Source organism: Calonectris borealis, chromosome 11 (assembly GCF_964195595.1).
Source record: "Calonectris borealis chromosome 11, bCalBor7.hap1.2, whole genome shotgun sequence".
Lineage (NCBI taxonomy): Eukaryota > Metazoa > Chordata > Aves > Procellariiformes > Procellariidae > Calonectris > Calonectris borealis.
The window spans coordinates 4,493,136-4,516,333 of NC_134322.1; the positions used below are offsets into that span (position 1 = coordinate 4,493,136).

General features: G+C 35.7%; 1 protein-coding gene across 9 annotated transcripts in view; it reads right to left on the bottom strand.

Annotated features, from left to right (window-relative positions):
• Positions 1-23,198, bottom strand: part of MEF2A (myocyte enhancer factor 2A) — a 92,878-nt gene that overhangs the window by 18,267 nt on the left and 51,413 nt on the right. For 3 of the 9 annotated variants that reach the window (XM_075159830.1, XM_075159829.1, XM_075159831.1), the window contains exons 4-7: positions 10,062-10,193; positions 9,847-9,996; positions 6,474-6,693; positions 6,206-6,265 (exon numbers count right to left, since the gene is read on the bottom strand). In XM_075159830.1, the coding sequence (XP_075015931.1) occupies positions 6,206-6,265; positions 6,474-6,693; positions 9,847-9,996; positions 10,062-10,193 (562 nt within the window). The remainder of the gene's footprint in view (positions 1-6,205; positions 6,266-6,473; positions 6,694-9,846; positions 9,997-10,061; positions 10,194-23,198) is intronic. The other 6 variants (XM_075159836.1, XM_075159837.1, XM_075159838.1 and 3 more) reach the window with 4 other exon arrangements.

The window sequence follows — 23,198 nt, forward strand, 5'->3', positions numbered from 1 at the left end:
TAGAAAATACCGTAACTTTCACCAAATTACATCTAAAAAATTGTTACAGTATCTTCCATTTTCAGCAAAAATGCCAGAACGTTTAAAGAACTTACTGTTATAAAAAAGTAAAGTCTGGGCTTTAATCTAATAATAAATAGCATTTTATTACTCACCAGGCTGTCAGTGTTACCTTTTATACACCAAAGCTGCAGTGTTCTGAGTTGAATTTAAACTTCAGAACAATAACACTTTGTATAAACAATGGAGGTCTGTATAGCATTTTAGTCTACCCTATGATACCATTTCCTGTCCTCTGTTTTCAAGTATTTCGGTAGCTTGTGTGTTAAATCTGGACAGTGTCTTTCTTCCACACCCAATACAGTCATTTCCTGCAGCCCTTATTACAAGCCTCTGCCAATCCTTCAGAAACATTTCATGCTTTTAGTGGTGCTGTCAAAAACAACAAACTCCTTGCCATTGCCTTCTCTGTGCAGTATCATTCAGCAGCAGGGCAGAGTCAAAGCATTTGTTCTGACAAAAGGCTGAGCATTTCTTACAATGAGTGTTCAGAAAAAATATATTAAGAACAGGAGAAAAAAAATGCTGAAAGTGTGCAATACTATGGGTATTAATCCAATAGCAGCCCTTTGTTATAAATAGCAAGCATTGAACATTTAGCAAACACTGGAATATCTATATTGATTATTTGAAGAATCATATGCTGGGGCTGCAATAAGACTGCAGAATATTCATTTTTAATACGAAACTTAAAGTCTTTTTTTTCCTGTTAATAAGAAAATCAAATTACAAGTTAAGAGTGAAAGAATAACTAAAAGCATGGTATTTCTTCGAGTAAGGTCAGGAGCCAGAAAAGGATAATGATTACAGGATGATGCAACTATACGGCAGTTTGCCAAACTGAGGCTTTAATAACCCCATAAATTCTACTTACTATTTTGTATAATACAGAAATTGTATCTACCCCACCCACTATAGATCTTCCCCAAAGACAATTACTTTATATTTAAAAACACTATCAAACTGAAAAATGGAAACAGAATATCAAATCCTATGTAAATGTAAAATAAGACTACCGGTTTTACTTTCATTGGAAGAGTCTTATTTAACTCTAATTCTTTAAAACAGACTATGAGAGCATATTCAAAACACTTCTCTGGAAAACAGAGACCAATGCAAAGATAAGCTCTCAATTATATGAATCATAATTTAATTAGATTTTATGATAACAAATGTTGCCAATGTACATTAGTCTCCTTCTTGTTTAGTCAGAAAATGTTTACTTTTGAAGCAACTTTTTTCTGAAACTAAATGTTAAAACCCGTCCATTTTAACAACTGTATATTCTGCCTTCAGAAACATAATACAGCTTAATCTCATTTATTGTCCTGCAGCCCAAGACGTAGCATTCAATTACATGAGCCAGACTCATATTTCACTATATAAATCACATCAGCTGAAACAATGAACACACGTGGCTGGAAAGTACTCCATGTACTTATTATACTCAAGGAATAAATTATAGTCATTGATGCCATTAATCTTTTTTGCTGGTTCACCTTTGGAGAAGCTGAACAGTTATACACAGTTTTGGAAAATAATTGTGGGCAAGCAGCTAAGCAATATAAGATTAAGCAAAAATAAGAACAGTAGTAAATAAATATTTATGCCTCAAATGACATCATACAACCCAATAAATGTCACATAATTAGAAGTAAAGTGAAAATCGTGTTGCAATAAGCCATCGATTCACTATACATCTAGACGACCGGATAAATTGTATTGAAGAAAAACATTCACATGTAGGACCCTGGCGGGGAGGGGCGGGAAATGTATTGCAAATAAATACAATAGCATTTCTATGTGCATTGGTTGCTCAATTTACTTTTTTTTTTTAGTAGTAGACAGCTTTAAGTGGAAATCAAAAAAAGAAAAAAAAACAAACCACAAAACAGCATATGCCATTCATATCATTTTCAGCTTTGCACAGAAATCACTGCTGATTCTAGCATCATTTCGAAAAGCCTAAGTTTTCCACTAGCTTTGGAAAGAATTTACTATAACATCAAGGAAGCTGAAATAAATGTATTTCCACTGATCTTTACAAATCAATACTTCAGATAACACTATGATTAGAATTAAAATATACCTTTGACAGTAACATAAGATTTTGAAACATGTTAGACATGCAAGATTTATACTTCTAGGGCAGCAAAAAGAAATACACATGACTAAGTGTCAAGGGAATGCTTACGCATGTTACAAAATTAAAAAAAAAAAAATCCTCATTTCCCAGGTTACTGGAAAATTTTTTTTGCTACATAAAAGGAAAGACAATTTTCAAGGATATTTAAAATTTAAATGGGCCTTCTTCAAGACCAAGGTTATTATTCAGAATGCAGCAGCAAACCTAAAACAAAGGCATACTGCTTTTGTATCTAAATGTTATTCAACATTGTGTGAAACATTAGCAGTGGCAATTGGATGCCTTTTGGGTCTTTTGTCAACTAAACAGTTTACAGCTAATGAAATCAGAGTTCTACTTTCTGAACTTGTTGATTTCTACGTATCTATACAAAGCCAATGTAAAGAATGGTAAAGAATGGACGACAGAAGTGATATGTTTAGAACATGTGAGTATGTGTGGTGTTGTATCCTGCGCAAGGTGACATTATATAAATGTTGAGACTTCACACAAACAGATATGCTGCAATACTTTAATCTAGCTGGGAGATTAATAATTTGTTATACATGTGGCAAATTCTAACCAGAATTGTCTCGTACCTCTTAGTAAATCAGAAATTATGGTAAGATAATGAACACACATAACAATGTACGAAATTTCAACTAAAATCTAAGGATAGTTGTTCAGGGGCTGAACTGACCACATGTAGATGGGTGGTTTCCAAGGAGAGCTTGCTACAATTTAAAAACAAAAACAAAAAACCAAACACCAAACCACATCTCAAATGCTTTCTTCTACCAGCATGTTTTTCATGCTGATTTCAGCCAGTCATTTCATGCAGCCTTGGCAATGAAAACCAGCTCAGGTCCTTTGCATGGTTCTAGCTCAATGCCATACGTGAAATGTATGGAAGAAAAAGTAGAGATCGGGTAACAATGGTACTTCTTTTGAGCCTTTCTGATTCTCAGAGTCCTCAAGGATGGGACAACTTCACTGGAAGTGCACTTCATTGGCAACCTCTGGATGATTCAAAGTATAATACCGAATCTACTGGAACATAGTGAAGCAGACCTCATGACAAATTTGAAGGTGATCCATCCATCCATCAAGTCCTTTCAGTTCAAAGCCAAAGAAACTCTCCCCGGTATTTGGGTACTCCAAGCAAGTGAGGCTATACTTTGCCTAATTAGAATCCACAGCCTTTTGAAAGGAGTAATATAGACATGCAGCATGTGTTCAAGCCATGATGATGTTGACAACAAATAGTAAGTTGTCACACATCCTGGTGACACGCAATTCTTGAAGCATATTAGATGCCCATCACAAACTGAACAGGGTTTAACACTGACCATGGGCAACAGCACCAGGAAAATTCTAGCTCCAAAACATTTGATCTAATTAACAGAAAAAATAAATTAGCTCAAAAGTAAACACTGTTATAATGCCAGACATTTTTCCCCTCTCAACACTGACATACTTGCCAAGTAAAAATTTTCAGCAAATGTTTTTTACGTGGTGGGTAAAATTTTAAAAATATTATAAAATAAAAATGCTTTTTCAGAGTTATGACAGCTGCATGTGAAATAAGCTCTCAGTATTACCAAATGATCACAAAATTTTCTCTTCTAGACATAAAAAACCACCTAATCTTTGCTACAACACGCAGATATTTTTACTCAAAGTTATTTTCCACAGAAAAACTGTTAAGTTGGCAGATTGACTGCTAAAGCATATCTATTCCAATCAAGTTACACAGGACTTGAGGAAAAGACTCGTGAACTAAATATGAGCCACTTTATGCAACATCTTTGTTTGAACTTGGTCCCAACTATGCAAGATAACCTTTACTTGCTTTTTACTCAGAGATAAAGGTGTATAAGTATATTTCAAAGAAATGAGAACAAAATCTCAAATGCTCAAAACTTCATAATGTGAAGTAAGACTTGGGTTTTTCCTCTGTCTATAAGAGCATATCTGGGAACGTAGGTATGATGGTACTCCATCTTTATCTTTGACATCTCTCCTATAAATTGTGAGCTGCAAATTTGACACATGACCTTTCACAACTATATCCATAGGAGAATTCTCCATTCCTGAGAAGTTTAAAAGAAAAGATTGAAAGCTAAAAGAAGAAAATGTATTTTTTAAAGTGAATTCTACAATAAATGTAGCAAGAAACTAAAACCATTGTTCTCTGCAGACATAATTAACTTGATATACACACTTCAATGGCAGCCGTCACGCTCAAATTGACAAGTTAGCAGATATACTCTATCTGGTTATGTATGGTTTCTTGGTTTTGGTTGCACTTGAGAAGATTACTGTGCACCTGATAGCATTTAAAAAAAGCCATGCCACATCCTAGTAGAAAGTGGAGCTCTGACAACTTAGGGTACTCTTACCATTAGCAATGTGGCTTACCATTCTGGTGTTAACTAGGTATTTGAGTTTTGCTAGAGATACTTCTTATAGACGTTCCACTGTTCCTGTATAGCCACAACTCTTACTTGTATGAAAAATCTTTCTAGAATTGAGTGGGTATATGTACAACACTTTGGGTGCAATGTTCTGGAAAGTAAGAGATAAGCGATGCATTTTGACTTTTCACATAAACTATTAATAAATGCAAGAAGGAAAACATTTTACTGCATTAAATATGTTCACCAAGCTGCTGTAATTGGGTATTTCTACCGTTTAATATTCTATAGCAAGTGCTGTACACAACTGTTCTATTTGCTTATTGAAAAAAGTAGTCTTAAATCTGAGGCTGCTGTTACTAAAGCCTGATTTTGGAAAAGAGGCCTGAAACAGCTTGATAATAAACTTATTTAGTCTGACTTGAGAAATACTATGGAAATCAACATCTGACCTCCACAGTTTCTAAAAATAGTCATCTTTTTTCAACTCCATTTAAAGTCTTGCATACCTGATGGAAACCACACTTTAATATTTCATATCTTTGCTGCACATAGCCAAAGAATGGATGAAGACTAGAAAGTCAATCCTGTGCTTTCAGCGTTGTAGTTCCAGCATTTTTTTATTCAAAAATTCAACTGCCTGACCTTATCTTCAAAGAACTTTTTCCCAGTTGCCACACTAAGTAGCCAGTGGGCAAATACGGAAAGGTCAACAGTTGCTTCTCTAATTCCTTGCTATGAACACATACCAAGGAGAGTTATGTGTATTTCCAAAATTGACCTTCAGTTACCAAGACATCTCAAGCAATGGAAGGAACATGAAGAAAGTGGGTGAACTGTCATTTATTTTGTCTTTCTGTAGCGTGATAAATTTCAATGGCTGCCTGCCCTCTCTAAGAGTACTAAATTTTGTTTAGGGGAGACAAAACATTATTCAAATGAGAAAAGTGCTATCATATCATTTTACTGAAGACTAAAAATACTGTGAATTTGATTTTTGGCAAGGTCTCTAATTTGTTTTTGAAAGAAATTCTGATCATCTTCCAAAATTAAGACAGAACCTAGCTATCAGCTTCCAACATTTATTGCCTTCTTTGTATAACTGCTAGAAAATAATTAGCAAGATACACATGGCAATACAAACAATACAGTCTGTATTTTCTTCATTTTGATTGGCACCACAACCAGTATCAAACATCCAGGTCTTATGAATACTAAAGTTGAGAACACAGCTGAGTTGTCTTTAGTGTAATAGTTTTGTACGAAATTCACTGCGCTTACTAAGTAAGAAATTTGACGAACATAAGATCTCTTTAGAGTGCTGTAATTACACCTGCAGAGAAACACAAAAGCAAGAGCAGCATGCTACTACTGAAAACCACTAAAATAAAAAATGCAAGTATTACTGAAGTGGAAAGGGCATGGCAGTAAAGAGTTAAATGCCTGATAAGAATTTACAAGACTTGACAATTACGAAGAAAATTACAACTTTTGTTCTTCCACAAAGACTTTTTCAAGAGTCAAAATAAAAAATTGCTTTTGAGTAACTGTGAAACTAAAACCACAATACTATTTTTCTACAAAGACGTGATACTGCACTTACCAACTGGACTGGTACCAGCTCCGTTTGGCACTGTGAGGTCAGTTGTCCCCAGCATTCCACCTAGTAAAAATAAGCCAGAGCATTAAACTAACTTGCTCTCATTACAGTATCGTATCATTTTGTGCTTCAAAACTTAAGTAGTTAAAAAAAAAAATGCACCGGTATAATTAAGAACTTGTTACTTTTTTGTTTGTTTGTAGTTTTTTTTTTAAATAAAAAAAATTAAAAGAGGATATAAAAGGAAAGCACAACAGTACTGAAATCTTACCTGCGTTGCCAGTACTCGGTGGTCTCTGAGGGGCCCCAGGTGATACGTTCCGATGCAGGGTGGTCTGAGGTGGGGAGAGCATGGTCGTGTCCGTTAACGATGAACTGGCTGCCAGTGATGGGGATACAAGGGAACTCCCTGGGTTACTGTAGGTTAAAGTGTTGGGATTGGACACTGGAACTGTAACCGACATCGAGAAGTTCTGAGCAGGCAAGCCAGGCTGGAGGAAAGACAACAAGGAATACACACAAGACAACAACATTAGCATTAACTATGTTTGCAGAAATAGCACATTATAAAAATACACATTGAAGTTTGCCAAGAATTACTCAGGTTAAAAAAAAAGTTAATTATGTTAGTTTTTAAACTCTATTAAGCATACAATTTTAAAACATACATTTGTTGTAGAGTATGGTGTTAAGGTCTTATACATCATATAAATACAGTTCCAAAAGAATTACTCATAAAACTCTAAAATACTGAAAGCTCAAATACAAGAAATTGAGGATATTCATATGAATTTGCAAGCTTGGAAATACAACAAATTTATCAGTTAATTTGGATTATTACAAAGCAATGACAAGCTATACACGTCTACGTATCAATGAACTGCTGCACCTTCAAAATGTAAGCATAAACATGCACATTATAAAATAAATAGTCAGTTATTACACAAAAAAGAAAAAGTTAGTAATAACATTTTCTATTAATAACCTTGCCAAAATATTGCTAATCTCAAACTTTCTCTTTTTCAATAGATTAAAAAAAGTAAACAGATCTTTAGAAATTCACTAAGTTCAGTAATTTGAATTTAAACATTTCAATTGTCATTATTCTGAGCTGTGTTCCACAAAACCCTGCTTGAATAACCACTCCATCTTGCCTTTTTGCAAATCTTATTTTTTTAAATTCTAGTTTTTACAGCATTATTTAAAAGGCAACTATTTTTCTGAAGCATATATGTTTGTTATTCAACAACTATTTGAATCAAAAGCTTAGATGCCTGCCCATCTATGGTACTCATTTGGTTATGACTAACTTCTTCGGCCTTTGTCTCATTCCTATCCTTTGACAGTGACGAGTTTCTGAAACAAAAGGGACTATTTTCTTTCACAACTCTCATAATTACTAGAAACAAAACCATGACAGGTACAATTTAAAGGTAAAAATTCCGTAGTATTTGTTGACAGAATAGAGAGATAATAGTTTTGATTTAGAGGTCAAATGCAGATGACAAACATTCATAACCTAGCAAGTATACTTGAAAAGATGCACTTTTGTCATGAGCAGCTTAAAATTTACTCAGAACGATACTTCTTTACAACAATTTTGATAATATTAAAAATACAACAGTAAGTATACTAATTAAAAGAGCATAATACATTTTCTACAAGAAACAAAATCTCTTACTAGTGAGAGCCAATGACAGTGTCCCTACTGAAGCATTCATAAGAATAATTATCAATTTTTGGCACGGACGGAAGGAAAAAGTAATGAAGCATAGCGACGTAATGCTAGCAAATCATTCAGAGTATCTAACTAATGACAAGCTGTACTGGCATTTGTTTTCATGGGAAACTACTTCAAGAAAATCATTCAATATCTACAAAAAAAAAGGTTGTTTTTAAACAGCATGCTGTCAAGTAACTCAAAATGAACTTGAAATACCTGAAGTATGCTTAAAACAATGCTAGAAGGTAGAAGCAGTTGGAACATTTTTGCTGTAGGTTTCTCAATATAGAACTAATAAATGACAGTTTGCCCCCACACCTTACAATAAAGACTGCCTCTGCCCATCTATGGTACTCATTTGGTTATGACTGAATTCTTCACGCTTTGCCTCATTCCTATCCTTTGACAGTAATGAGTGCACCAGAACAAAAGAAACTATGTTCTTATACAGACCCATAAGTACTGGAAATAGAACCATAACAGGTCCAATTTAAGCTATAAATACAGAACTATAGAGCTAAAGAATAATATTGCCTTTATTATTTACACTGATGTCCATACAGACAATTTAGGCTGTTCATGAAGACCACAAAAAATCAAGTGAGAGCAATTTAGCTGTATGATACTGAGAGATGAGGCCTGAAGAAGATGTCTCAACACAGAAATGTTGGATATCAAAAACTTCAAAACAAAGCAGGAACAAAAGACATTGGCTTCACTGAAGTATAAAGAACTTGCTAAAAGAAGTGATGCTGGGTGTCATGACTGTCAGTTTGCTATTAAGTCCCCAGAGATGGCCTCATTGCTCTGAACAATGAAATAATTTCTAGTATCAGCAAGTCATTTGGGGACACACTACTCAATTACCCCAGGGTCTGTGCTGATTAACCTAGCCAGTCCCTTTACTTTAATTGCTACAAGATTCACAATGTTAAAAAATTCAAAGGCTGTGGCAGAGCCCTGTATTAGTTTTCTTAGAAAATACTTCCCCTGTAATACTCAACACTAATTGGTTTTTGCAGATGGAAATTAAATGTCATCATGTACACCTACATTAAAAACATGCAAAATTTACACTATGTTATCCCCAAACTTGTTGAGTCCTTCTCCAGCACATCTTTTTGCCTTAGACCCAAAAATTGAAGTGGATATATGAAACTGAGGAGAACAGGAATGATCTGCCCAGTAAATATACGGGGTTCAGACAATGACAATTTCATTTTTGAATTAGATAACACTAAAATGAAAAATGATCCTCTGATCACACTATGGGATAGATCATATCGTTCTAAAGCAATTAAGTGACTTATGGCTGCAAATGGGTTAGGCACTTCGGACAAAATTTTCAAAGATCTTTCAGTGTCCAAGGAAGTATCTGTTAGAATTTCAATAGGAGTAAGACACCAATCTTTTGAGGCTCACATTGTGCACTCGTCTTTATCTTTGAAGATCTAAATACCTTTCTACATCCAGTCTTCAGCAAAATAAATTCCACTGATTTGATGACAGAATTAATCCAATCCTATTTGCCTGCTTGTAATATATTGTAAAATCTTGATCAACAGACAGACAAAGAGCTACAAGATGTAAATAAACTATCCTACATCCCATGACAAAATCTATCTTTTTAAAAATATTTTAGATAGAATTAGGTAATACAGCTAGGCTCCTGAAATTTAGAAATGTTACCTCATGTTCATAAGGTATGAAAAACTGAGTGCAGAAGAGAAGCCAGAGATAAATCTTCTTATTCTTTAAGGTAAAATGTATTTTAACAAGATCAAGTATCAGCATCTCATTTTTCCTCAAAAACATACATTCCCTTCTCAAACCATTACATCCTCTTGTCCTTGCAGTGGTATTCAGTGGTAAGCAAACACTGTGAAAATTCTCATGCATGTAATAGAAGCACAAACCATACTTTAGTACTCACTGCGATTTTATGATTCCGCATCATATTATCAAACTCTTCATTAATTTTTTTATATTTTTCTTCTGTATGTGGCGTGAGCACATATGAAGTGTCAGGGTCCGGGCTGTCGCACCCTCTGTGTTCCTTCTTGTTCAGAGCCTAAATAATGAAGTTAATAAAAAGGATCAACAAATAAAAAGTAGAGATAAAATAAAAGTACTTACAGGGCCTCGCTTGAAAATAAAATCACTATCTTCATTTAGTTTGCTGAATCTGTCCTCCGATAGTGGACTGTGCTCAAAGTAATCGTCAGCATCAGGGCTCTCACAACCATTAAGGCCTTTCTTTCTTAAGGTCTGAAATACAATTGGAAAATTCACATACAAATCATACTAACTTGCCAAGAAGTTTTGTATACTACTGAATCATTCAGAGCCACTGAAATGACATGAAACTTTCACAGACAAAACTCACTGTTCAACAAACAGGCTTAGTCTTTCAAAATAGCGGCATAGTACACAAACAGACAAGGTTCATTCAGAGGCACAGACTCTCCCGAGAGCCATCTCATGGGTAACTTTAACCTACACCCATTTCATCTCTCCAGTGTTCCATGAAAAACCGTTTTTAGATACTGGCTGATGGAGTAAAGTTGCCTGATATACAAGGAACATTCAAGCCTATGGCAAAGGAGTTAAAGTCACCACTGGTAATTAAAAGCCAGTTTACTGGATCTATAATAAATTGATTTTAGCACCCCAATTTTAATATACACATTTTAAAGAGCATAAAGTTAAACTCTGAGAAACACAGCAGCTAAAATTTTCAGTCGAATTCAACAAGTGCATTAATATATGTAACACTTGGTCTCAGCAGTTTATAAAGGCAGGATTTTCCTGCACTTCTGTCAGTCCGCATGATAACAAGAGCTGCAAAAATTATAAAAAGAAACTACATAATCCCTCTTTAAAATGACTTAGTTTGCTAAATGTAAGTTTTTTCAGACTCCTTTAGACTAACTTGATGCAACTGCTTTATTGGGCTACTTCCTGTTTTCTGATGGAGCACTCACATCAACATCCCCCGGGGCGAAAAAAAACAAAACAAAACCAAACCAAACCAAAAAACAACCAACAACTTGTCTACCATCTAGGCATTTCCAATAAGCTACTGAAAAAAGGATGTGAAACTACAGGTCTTGTGACCAGATTTTAAAAGATATTTGTATTCCCTGTTGTTTTTCTTCTTCACCCTATTACACAATCAGAAATCTTTCTTTGCAAGTTCTCATTTATAACAAACCAAGATTTAAAATGCTACCTACGGAAAAATCTTTAATGTTTTAAAAAAGTTTCAAAAGGAAAGCATTATAAATTTTTAAACAGCTACACATTAGCAGTACATAAGACAGCAGTAGGATTATACAGGAATGAGGGAGTCACGTGTTTTCTTTTTTTGAGAAATTATTTATATTCTACGAATTTTACACTAAAAACCCCAAAGATTTGAAATCTGCATGCTGATGTTCTCAGCACCATAAAGAAATTGCATTTGTTTTCCTACAGAAGCTATGTGTTTCCACAACACTGAATTTCTGATTAAAAAAAGTTTCAGTTTAGACTATGATATTCATCAGCATTTTTTCTTAAGTGCTATCACTAATTTTTAGTACAATAAAAAGTACACAAGACTTGCTCACTATTCATATACATGTAAAATATTGACTATTTCTACTTCAGTTTTAAAGCAGTACTTGAAAATTCAATTACGCCATCTGAAATTCTTTAATATCACAGGTCACCATAAGCTATAAATTCCTTCTCAAGTTTCTTGGCTTGCTCCACGTATCCCACACAGTATCTGGAACTCCCACAAAAATGTAATCACTAAATCAGCATATGGGAAAAACAGGTGTAGCTTCCTCCAACACCTGTCACGGCACTGATCCTGCTCCTCTAACCAATCAGCTGGACACGTATATGGACTTGGCCATACAAGGGCTGGCTGTTGGCCTCTCAAGGTCGGAGCCTGTTATCCCTCTCCCAGCCCTTCCTAACAAGTCAGCCTGCCAGTCTTCTACACTTTGATATCAGTAGGGAAAATGTTAACACTGTATAATCTGGATTACACTTAACCCCTGCAACCCACAGAATTCTGTAAATAGAATCCAAATATGTCTTTACATAGGGCTCAGCATCAACACGCATACGCAGTGCCCAAGACACAACTAGAAGCTGTATTTAGATACTTTAAAGAAAGATCTTGCAAGAAATACACATACTGTCTAGTTCACCTCCTTTGAGAAAAACATTAGAGCAATTTTAAGTATCACAGCATGGGAGTTTCATTAGTGCTCCTTTCAATATTCTAAAACAATCAAGTGAAAGCTTTTCAGCATAATGCTGCCGATTCATCCTCCCGCATCTGTCTGAAAATGATACTCAAAGTTCTAATATAAAGGAAGAGATTTAGTTAAATATAAAAATGCATCCTTCCCCTTGGCAACTGGTTATTTTTATTTTTGATAACAATGGGGTTAACTCTGCTTTGACTCATGAGGAAGGAAAATGCCTCAGTATCTCCCGTTTAAGATTCTGGAAACCTTCACTCCAGATGGGGTTCCTGTCATTGTGGAAGGATTTAAGCCACGTTTCACTGTTACAGATAATAAGTCTGGGTCTGATATCCAAAGCTCTGTCTCCTTATCAGCTAAAACACGAACTGCCACTTTGAGGACCTAACCATAAAAAGACTGCCAACTTTATCATTGCCCAGTAACATAATAGTAAAACATTTCTGCTCCGTGGCTCGTACTAACAAGTGGAATGCTGTAATCTGTTCACACGGCCAGGCGAAGCCTACACAAGACAGCCCAGCCTCGGCTTTCTCACAGGCTACAGAGGGAGACACGATAACAGGCCCTTGCTCAAGGGAAAACAAGGAAGGCTATGACTACTGGGAATCGCTCTGTGGGGACGCAGGAAAACCAAACTCCATAAACAAGTGCTGACTCCACCCTCGAGATTCTCTATAGCTAAAATTTGTTATTTCTCCGATTAATGTAAATAACTCACCCTCCCTGAGCTATTTCCAAGATATTATCATGGAGGCTGAAATTTTATTAACTCTGAAGATAAGGGGGATGGGAGGGAGAAAAAAAAAAAACAATTAGTGAGACCAAATAATATTTGTGCAGCTTGAAGAGAGTTTTATTTCTCTGCTGTGATACACAAGCTTGTTTAGAATAAAATCAGAGTTTTTGCAGTTGACGCTAATAAATACAGAACATAAATTTTCTTACTACAACAAGAGGGAAAAAGAACATTAAATTTCAAGTTTTGCTATTGGATGCTCACTGCAATTACCTTCTGACGTTAAGTCTTATTTTCCAGATCATCTAAGGGAATGTGTAGCCTTTTGAGTTAATCTGTATTACTTTCCACTTCCGCTAAGACTTAGCCAAAATTACTGGAAATTGTTCCAACATGTTTGCCAACGCACTGTATTGTGCCTTTAGTAACTGAGATTGTGCAGCTTTGATATTAGACTGGATTAACTAACTGATGAGAGCAAAGTACTAATTTTTGTCAGAAAATAATGCAAAGAATTTATGAGGAACCAAGGCAGGTATGAAATCTTTTTTTAAAAGAATCAAGCAAACACGACGACATAGTTGTGTGACATACAAAGTTGCTATACAAGTGTTCCAGACAGCTGTGGTCATCTTGATATTGCAGAACGACCCTGAAGTTTTAAACTGCTTTTGTAAAACTGAAATATGCAAATATTATAATTATTAGTTTAATATTCATTTATTTTAATTTTTTTGAATGGCAGAGCTTAGAAAACATTGTATGAGAACGGCTGGACTAGCTATGACAGGTTTAAATATCACATTCAAGCACATGGTACAAGAGCCCCAATATTTTCCTGAACTTCCCCATACATACGCAAAGTAATTTTTAACTGGAGTGCATTTTTGCTAATTTAAGAAAAGAATCATGCCTTGGCAAGAAGCATCTAAGGAACAGAAGAAGGGCTTCTTGCAAAACAACAACAACAAGAAAATAATTAGCTTGTCTTTACAATTCAACAAATTTTACTGAAACCGGTAATACAGATACCAAAGAGTACAAAAATACAATAAAGTTATTTATTGCATGATCCATGAGGAACAAAGATGGTATTCAACCATCACAGCGTAATTATCTTAGCATAAGCTTCCTTCCACAAAACCCAACAGAGAAACATGAAATGCAGGAGCTTTAAGCCCACTGAGTCTCCACAGCGTGATATCAAGTCACCACCTTCTCCAAGGCTTGTTCCAGCCCAGCTGCACACAGCTTCTCTCGCACAAACTTACACTGGCTCAATATACTGGTCATCAGCAGTTCTGGAAACCAGAAACTTTGAACTAATAAACACAGATTACTGCTACCAGAGATGAAGTTAAGTGACAACCCCCAACTGTCCTCCTCCCCGTGAAAGATCCTGTTTTTAATATCCGACCCTGAAAGGACATGTTGCTAATGGTTAAAAGAGCACAATCAGCATGCTTTGTGCTCCGATTCAGTGAGTGTGGTTAAAAAGCCAAGACTTCTGATATTAGTGATCTGGGCTCCTTACCAGCTCTGGCAAAACTGTAGAGAACTTGATTATGTTCACTGTCACCTCAGGAAATAATATTTTTCTGCCTTAAAGCAAAAAAGTAGGATGACCTCATATGTAAGAAGTGTTATGAAGTGCAAAAAAGCGTCAGTTCATTCAAAGCATTTTCAGACTTGGGTTTCTTGTTACACAAAAAGGAAATGGTTGTTGCTATCAATGCTACTATGTATCATATTAACAGCTCTGGTTTTGCACTTACTATTGGAGCTGGCCAAACAGGATTTTTGTTAGTGTTTCATCCCAAATCATAAGGAAAAACATTTCCAAAATCTGACTAAGATTGAAAAGTGATTTCCCTTGGAAAAGGCAAATCTTTCACTTAAAAACGTGTGGCTAGTTCTGCTGTTTCTGCTGTTGCAGTCAGAGCACGGAAAAGCTGTGAAGCAGCACAAATTTGGAGTAAACACTTTTTTAAAAAATTGTAATTTAAAAAAGCTTAAGTATTCCTCAGGCCTGACGTAACAGAAAGGCTCCACTAGTACTGCCAAGTATTACTGCTGCTCCAGTAGGCACGTACACCATGGTTATCTCAAAAGGATAACCAATTAAACAGTTTCCTCATGCTCTAGAGAGCTGCCATGCAATAGTGGAGAGGGAGAGGACACTGCTGCCACTTGCACCAAATTCCAAAGGCTCCTCACTCACAAATGTAGCTGCCAAGTGCTCACACAGCTCTGTGCAGGAAGGACAGGACTGAGCATCACTCCGTCATCCGTCACGGGAATAACGGTAAGATTGCTGAGGCAAAAGATTGTGAAGTTGCAGTCACACCAATAAAATGCAAAAGCCAGTACCGTTAGCCCAGGTTGCAACAGTGCCTCTCCTATCAATGTTCAGGAACAAAGAAAAATAATTCCTGAAATAGAGATCCAAGGATAACCGAGAGCTATTTAGCCATACTGTAGCCTTTAGGATCAGTCTCACGTTCCATCTCTGCAGATGATTAGAGAGATCGATGCTTTAAGGTTATCTCCCCATGCTTTAAGGGAACTGCTGAAATGTCTGTGGGATCAGTTTGACAAGCTGACTGCCACAGAAAGTGCAGGATCCTAAAGACCATCCTTACGTCAAGTCTCATGTTTGCTCGAGCCTGCAATAAGTCATTTTTTCTTCATCAAAATGACAGAAAATTCTCCTTGGCCATTCTTTATTTAACTTATTTTTGTTGGGTTTGTTTTCAATTGTAGCAGGTGGTTTTCCAATGTATGGGCTGAACACCACAGATACAAAATAGGCAGAAGAAATGGCCTGTCCTTTCTGGCAGCGGCAAACCATTGCCTCAGCCACCACTGATAATCACATCCTACTTAAAAAGCCGCACCTTTTTTCTGCGATATTCACAAAACGAAGGACAAATACAGTAGTGACAGCACCAGACTCCCACCCAGTTTTCACTCCTATTATGTGAAACATCAGTGAGAGAAAACAGGGCATATTCCTTTAATGTAGTTCAGCTCCCTTCCCACAGCAGAGAGAGACTTCAGCTGGCAAGAACTACATGTATCACCACAGACTTTACATATAACAAAAAGTCATGCTGAAAGCACGACAATTGCTTTATTATTTGCTTCCTGTTACATACTATTGCCAAGAAGATGAGCCTAAAACCAGGCTGGATTTTTCTTCTTTTATAACACAAAATATTTCACTTTCACCACCCTGAACAACACTATGGTGTATCATCCTTCATGTATCGTCATTTCTCCCCTATTATGTATAAAACATATTCAAGTATCCAAGGAGTATTCTTAGTCACTGAAAGCTATTTATAGTTTTTAAACTTCCTGCAGGTCACTTTGCCTTCAGAAGTATCATCATTTCTGTTTCTTTTCTCTAAAGTAACAACATGGTTCTGCAAAGTTGAAGCTTGACCCTGCAGTGCTGGGTACAAAAATTTTACCACTGTCTAAAATACAAGCAGGAGTGAATCCTAAGTGCAGCGTACACATCAAAAGTGAACAGCCAGAGAAAAACCATGTAATTCAACTCAGTAATGGTGTTTGGTGTTTGAAGCTCATCAACATTATTTCTGTAGGCTTCAATTTCTTTTTTCATAGCTAGATGTGCTGGATTATTCTATGTAATGTTTACAAATTTTGTAAATTTTCCTCAGGCTCTATTAATATTCTCAACTTCAACCACTGAAGCATCTGCAAATTTCATTATGAAGCTGTTTTCCTTTCCTTTGAGTTAGGAGGCTACTTAAGTTTAGCCCTAATACTATTCCTTTCAGTACCCCCGACACATTTTCAATTACATTTTGCTATGCTATTAGTTAGAATTTCACATTCTAGTTATAGCCACAAATACATACATCCCAAAACAGGACAGTAAAGAAGAGTGGTGCCCAGCTTTCAAAACTTCAGTGAAATGCATACGAGGTCAGATCAGATTATGACAGACATTTCCACAAGCTAAGCAACTTGAAGAGCTTAACTTCTTTAAGAACAAGGCCTCACCAATATTTCTGGTAGACTCCCCAACCAAAATAATGTATACTACGTAAAATCTGTAAAATTGACATACTCTGCTTTTAGCTTACTTAAATAGTATTTTTCATACTTGTGCTCCATTAGTAGTGGTATTTCAAAAGTATCTGAAGTAATTGATATTATGCAAAAATATCTAGACATCAAAAATTCTGAGTACAGTACTTGAACAAAGTTTGCTACAATGATTATATTTCTTGGCCAAATATTATAGCATGTTAGGAAAAAAAGGAGGTTTAGGATTAATTACTTATTCCAGGGTTTTACAAACAAAAAAATTATAAGCTTGCCTAGCAATAGGCCAAAAAATATAAGGAACAGCCCTTTAAGCAATGCTCTACTATGTTCAGTTTTAGGCAAAGGTATTCATCATTTAGAGATGAAAAATGTTCATGATTTGAAGTTTTATCAGTGTCCCTGTTATATACCACTCTAAGAAAAGACACGGTCTTGTTTCAATGTTGGAGCACTTCCAGTATCTGGCAAATTTTAACATGCATCCCTGGCTTGCCAAACATGAAAGCTAGCTGTCAAATTCCTCCAAGATATGATAAAGATGGCACCCAGGATTCAAACTCTTATTTATATAAAATAACACATACAAAAGGTTTTTAGACATGATATGGTATGAAGCTTAAATTCTAGCTTGAAGCATCTTTGCTGTGAAACATTATTTTAAATAGATAAACCACAAGCAATTACTAAAAAATAACAATTTTACAGGCTATAAAATCCACTCTTCTTTTCATCCCCAGAATATTACACAATGCTCTGGACTAGAAGGTATAGGAAGGGAAGCTCTTACTTGTATTTGTGATTTTAGAGAAACACTATCTGTAAACTGTGGACTTTACACTGCAGCTGCTGACCGACAAACAAGATGGATTGCTCATTCCTAAATGAGCTTCTTGAGACTTAAAATCATTAGTAATCCATTAGCATTGATAATACTGTTTCCATGGTGAAAGCTAAGCCAAGCTCTCAAAGTCTGATATTTGATGCGTTTGTATTGGTTTCTCTTTCTATACAACTTACTAGAATATTAAATTTTATATCGCTGAGCAGGTTTTCATTTTACCTGTTTTATAGAAAGTACCATCAACAAGATTTTTCCATTAAAGAGCACTAAACTGCCAGTCTAAGTTAATAATCTTTTTATTAAAAAAAAAAAACACCCACAAAACAAAGTAGATCGATGTTCATCTTCAAGAAGAAGAAACTATTCCTTAGCATACAAATTAAATATGCTTTTTATAGTCTTTTCAGGGAATGCAGTCTGCAACAAACAAAATTAATGGTAAACCCAAGCAAAACACAGTTCTATCTTAGAATGTTCAAAGACATATTTTATGGTACATAAATGCTTTTTTCAGTCCTCACCCAAGTGACAACATATATACGTACATACACATCCTCCCATATATACCTCTCCACATACTTGCAATAGTTAAAATATAAACCAGCTACAGCAGTAGCCGACTGAATGCCTCCTTTCAGCAACAGTATATTGCGGATAAGCCATATGGAACATGAAAAGTTTCCAAGTGTAGCAACCCATCTGCATAATATCCTTCATAATCTTTTAGAAGTTCTTTAGTAAAAATATTATCTCCTACTCATAGTTTGCCAAGAAAAATTTTCTAAACTCCAATTACAATTCAATGATATAAAAAGAATGGGTTGCTTTTGGTCCACCTGCCTATGCAGTATTGCTATTTCAAACATTTCTTGTCCTGAATTTCTCCTTACAGCCTGAAAATTGGAAAGGATAACAAAAACTATTTCAAAGTCTTGGTACTCAAGATAAATTAGTATTATCAAAACAGTAATTACAACACAAATAGCAACTATTCCCAAAGAAAATGTTTAGTGGATATTAAGGATTTATACAATTGTTAAAATATCATTCACATGTAAGACTAGGGGAACTGGCTACACTAACGTCCACTAGAACAAGTTTCAATTACCTTTACTATTGGTATGGAACTGCCATTTTGTTTCACCTAAAAAGGCGTCCAAGTGTATAGACAAATAGCTAAAAGTATGTGCGGGCACATGTGTGTGCTCTAAACAGGTGTGGTGCACGTGCGCACACACATACAAGCATTCTGCCAGTTCATAACATTTCTGCAGAATATTTACCAAAAAAAACCAAAACCCAAAAATAAGCAAGTTGAATAAGACAACTGAAAGCAGGTACTTGAAAACTGAGGTAAGTATGTACCAACAGGAAGCAGCGAGCCTCTCCAGAAACAAATTAGGTACAAACAGATACATCTCTATTTTTACTGAATTAAAATAATTAGAATGTAGGACTTCAAGACACAAAGCTGTAATAAGTATGTCACAACTCATGTTTTGAATACTGAAATTCTCAGTTATGTGTCAAAGGAATACACTTAATATGTTTTTCCCTGCATAACCTTCACTTAGAGTGAATTATTCAAAAGCCAAAGCACCTCATTGAAGACTGTCCTTACCTAACCTGAAAACAGGGTTGGAAATCAAAGGTGGGGGGAAATCAAAGGTGGGACCTAGAGAGGTAGAGAGAAAAGACTATACAGGAATCAGGGACAGGGAAATATGAGTAAACTTTACTCTATCATGTGTAATTCATGTCAACATTGGATAAAGACTGGCTCTGGCATGCTTGATATTTTTTTTCTTTTTAGTAAGTCACTCTATTCAGCAATTACTGAATTGTAAGTTAATGCAAAAAAGAGCAGGGCTTTAAATGGCATCGGTTTGTTACAGTTAGAAGAGCTTTCAGTGGGGCAATGTGTAAGAGCTTTGATCTAAAAAATCTTTACAATATTCCCAATGAATTTGGGAGTTTTGAATTAAAAATGTATTATTCACTTCCTATTGAAAGTAACTGATGAATAATTCCAGTAAAACATAATTTAAATGTTAAAATTCACACTACTGCCAATTTAACTAGCATTCCATAGTCTATACTATGAATTACAGACATGTAAGCTCCCACATGAAATATTACATCACTGATATGACATTAACAAGATGTAATAACTATCACTGGTAAGTCACAAAAAGACATTAGCATGGTATGTGTATTGATTTATAAGTATTATGAAGAACTAGAATGATATATGATATGATATAATAAGGGCTGTTAGGAGGTTCATAGGTCTGTACCCCAAGAACTACCATCATAAATACTTCCTTTATTCAGGTGATAAAACAGTTACTGTGCAAAACACAGCAGGTGAAAGGATCAACATGAAGTCCTTTGTTCAGATGAGTGTTGAGAATGTTACGGCCTAGATGGGCCACACTACCTGCAGTAAAATACTGGCAATGAACAAACCACAATCTCCATCACATGATCAGAAGTATCTCATCACACCCACATGTTGGTTACATGACTGGGAGGTTTTATAACAGTATAAAGATCTAGGCCATTTTTTCTTGGAGGCTAGAGACTCCTGCAGCCCTCTTCTGCAGAAGCACCATCAGTTTAAGGCCCAAACATTAAGATTATTCAAAAGCAAAGTATTAGAAACTACTCAACAGAAACACAGCATGTAAACATGCCGAGGTCCAACAGGCAGCTAGGAAGGAAGCTTCCTATAGATGACACTTTCCCTCCTTTTTGATAATTTATGCTAAAACACTGGTTGATGAACAGCAATGATCAAGAAGCTAGCACTTCTGCCGTTCCTTCTGCAAAGTGGTTAATCCCTGGCATATTGGCAGGGTTGACAGCTGAAGACACTACCAAACCCATGAGCCTGAAAGTCAAAAACTGGGGTTACATTAACTCTCCACTGAAATCAAGAGTATCATCAGAAAGAGCAGTTATTTTCCTACTGTAGCTCCAGGAGATGCATTGTTCTGGGGTCTATTCTTTCCATGCACAGCTTGTGTAAAGTCACTCACTCTTGATTGACAGATGCAATGGTCCTCGCTTTGAAATTGCAAAGGAAAAATATACTCTTCTAACTGTCAATACATAATTTCAAAAGCACCAAATTCTGCAGCAACACAAGGACTGAAGAATACATGAGACCAGCACAGCTTGAAGAACTTGTTAATACAAGTAAATAATTATGTCTTTGTGTGACTGCCTGCCTGAACTCCAGCATTAACAAGCAGTGAGCTGTTAGAGAGTTTCTTGGAGTCAATTTTCAATCCTACTTAACACAACGTCTCCAGAACAGCTAAATCCAGAACCGGATCTTTGATATGTGTTTCCCCGAGCAGTGGGTGTGAGAACTGGACTTTGTGTGTCTGCCCTATAAATTTCAAAAATAAGAACATTCTCCAAACACACTGCAGAATCAGTTAGAAAAACATCACTTGCACAGCTGGGAAATAAATACCTGACTTCGTAACAGAGGAGAATCACTGTTTTTATGTAGCTGACCAGCAGCACCTATTTAAATAAATACTAAAAACAGTCCCCAAAGAAAATGAGAGGTATGTGTTACTCACCGAGAATAGAAGCTATATGCAATATTAAAAGAAAATAGCTGCTTTCATTAAGTTTTGATTCTTTGGAATGTGTTATCCAACTCTGTACTACAAACTAATATATAAACATGGAGCCTCAATCGCCCTTTGCTTCTAAAGGAGGATGGAAAGTAAGAGGTAGAGGATGTAGGAATCACTGCAACAAACCCTCATGGGCCAAAGAATCCCAGATGCAAGATGGATCCTTAAAGAATCTCTCAAAACACTCTTAGTTACTCCACTTGAAAGTGCATCTTTATTTTACAAATGTCTAGAACATTTGACACATTTTAGCTTCTACGGTTCGAAGTTTATATTTTAATAAAGATTTGTGAGGAAGGGTGGAGTAAATATGGTACTACTATCTGCTAATTTGTAATATAAACCAAAGTCAAAGGTAGTTTTCATAGGAAACACATGAGAAATACTTACAATAGCCGTAACCTAAAAAAACAACACAGATTCCACCTAATGGCAAGTTTTACATCGTAAGGCCTCATTCAAAAGCATAACAGCCCAAGTTTTCTACAGCAAAATGAGCAAAAGCAAAATTTTTCTTTATACAAACCCCATCCTAGTAAGTTATACAGGTACAGTGGAAAAAAGTTTTGCTCTTGCCGCTTTCACTATTGAATATTTTGGTTTACTCCAATTACATCTAGATACTGCACACTGCAAAAGAAAGCCCCAAAATCACACAAACTAAAAGTAGTTAGCATTATGTAATTAGAATCCAAAATATTCATTATATTCATTAGCATTGTTAGCTATTTCTATCTTTAATGGTTAGTATGTCTGGACTTCAATGAGACACTTATGAAATTCTTACATCATTCAAACCGAAATATTAACAACTCATGTTACCACTAGAAACTGAGGAAAGAACCTTTAAATAGTACTACTTTCTGTTTAGATATAGTCTACACTTTAGGATTACAATGACAGGCTTATACCACTGACTGGCAGGACAGGACACCGAACAGTCACGCCCATAGTCATGTCTGTCACATTCACCGTTCTAAGAACTAGAGTACATCTCTGGGAACTTTACTGATTATGAGTAGCTTGTAGCTATATAAGTAGGTAGTGATGGGAACTGAATCAAGCCATGCTTTAAGTTGTTTTAAAGAAAAGTGTTATCTGTGCTCAGAAAAATTGCTACCTAAGTGTCTCAACTAGCACTACTCCAGCTCTGCTTAGAACTTGCATCTTCCAGACTAGGATGTTAACAATTCATTTACTATACCTATTAAGCTAAATCTATTTACTGTTACTTTGGGTTTCATGTCAAATTCAGGAAAAAAGTTAACAGCATTTGATAGAGGCAGGAAGGAGAAGGGAGAAAGTTTAATGTATTAGTTACATTTTCTCATAAGGTAACTGTAAGAAGGTGGTGGAAAAGGAAGAGGGGAAGAAATGATCTCTAGTCCATGAACAGAATTTAAAACAACTGGCCAAGCATCTAGCTCACAGGACAATTAACTATTTCATTAAGACAACCAGGTCAAAACACTGATAGCTTGTAATGAGGAAAGAAAAGATTTAGGTATTTTCTTTTTACTACTGATATTTGGACCTATGATATCATCCATTCCCCTTTAAAGAGAGATAAACATAAATGGGGAAAAGAAATTCTCAAAGAGAAAAACACACTATTATGACCAACTCAAACTCTTGGTGTGTCTCCTAGATGAAATACAAAGTTATCTTGGTTCTCAAAATACATCCACA